The following is a 773-nucleotide window of genomic DNA, read 5'->3' on the forward strand; positions in this document are numbered from 1 at the left end:
ATATATATATATATATATATATATACACACACACACACACACGCACACACACACACATGTATATATCTGTTTATATTACCTGTGTGTGGTGTTTCTATGCATGCTTCCTTATAGGAGTGTGAATGTATGTGAGAGAGAGAGAGAGAGTGGTGTTATTGTTGTCGTTGTTATTGCTGCTGCAGTGGTAGCAGCAGACTGGGGTATCTCTGCTTGTGCACACCTGTAACCTATCAAATATTTTGCTGTTTATGAATTCTTATTGCCAATATCAAACCATGACTGTAGAATTGCTGCATTTCATTTGTCTACCTTGTTGTTAATTCTTAGGGACCAACCAATGTGCAATACGAAATGGAGGATGCACTCACTTATGCCTTGCTCGACCCAATGGTTACAAATGTGCGTGCCCAACATACCCTGATTCAAGGCCCTGTCTTGTTGGTAAGGGAGTTTTCTTATTTTTGAGAAAGTATAGTGGCATCATTTTGAATATTTTTGTCAATAATCTTATCTTTTACTTGTTTCATCCATTAGACCGTGGCCATACTGGGGCACAACCTTGAAGGGTTCAGTGAAACAAATTGACCCCAGTACTTATGCGTTATTTTAAGTCTGGTACTTATTTTATTGGGCTCTTTTGCTGAGCCACTAAGTTATGGGGATTTAAACAACCAACACCAGTGGTTGAAGAGCAAACAAAAACACAGTTGTATGTATATATATGTGTGTGTGCATGTATATATATATATATATATATATATATATATATATAT

General features: G+C 36.6%; 1 protein-coding gene across 1 annotated transcript in view; it reads left to right on the forward strand.

Moving 5' to 3' along the window:
• The window catches only part of LOC106882548 (low-density lipoprotein receptor-related protein 4), a 461,294-nt gene that overhangs the window by 449,251 nt on the left and 11,270 nt on the right, over positions 1 to 773 (forward strand). Inside the window, exon 33 of the mRNA XM_052968692.1 lies at positions 328 to 441. Coding sequence (XP_052824652.1) covers positions 328 to 441 — 114 coding nt within the window. The remainder of the gene's footprint in view (positions 1 to 327; positions 442 to 773) is intronic.

This window comes from Octopus bimaculoides, chromosome 6 (assembly GCF_001194135.2).
Source record: "Octopus bimaculoides isolate UCB-OBI-ISO-001 chromosome 6, ASM119413v2, whole genome shotgun sequence".
Classification (NCBI taxonomy): Eukaryota; Metazoa; Mollusca; class Cephalopoda; order Octopoda; family Octopodidae; genus Octopus; species Octopus bimaculoides.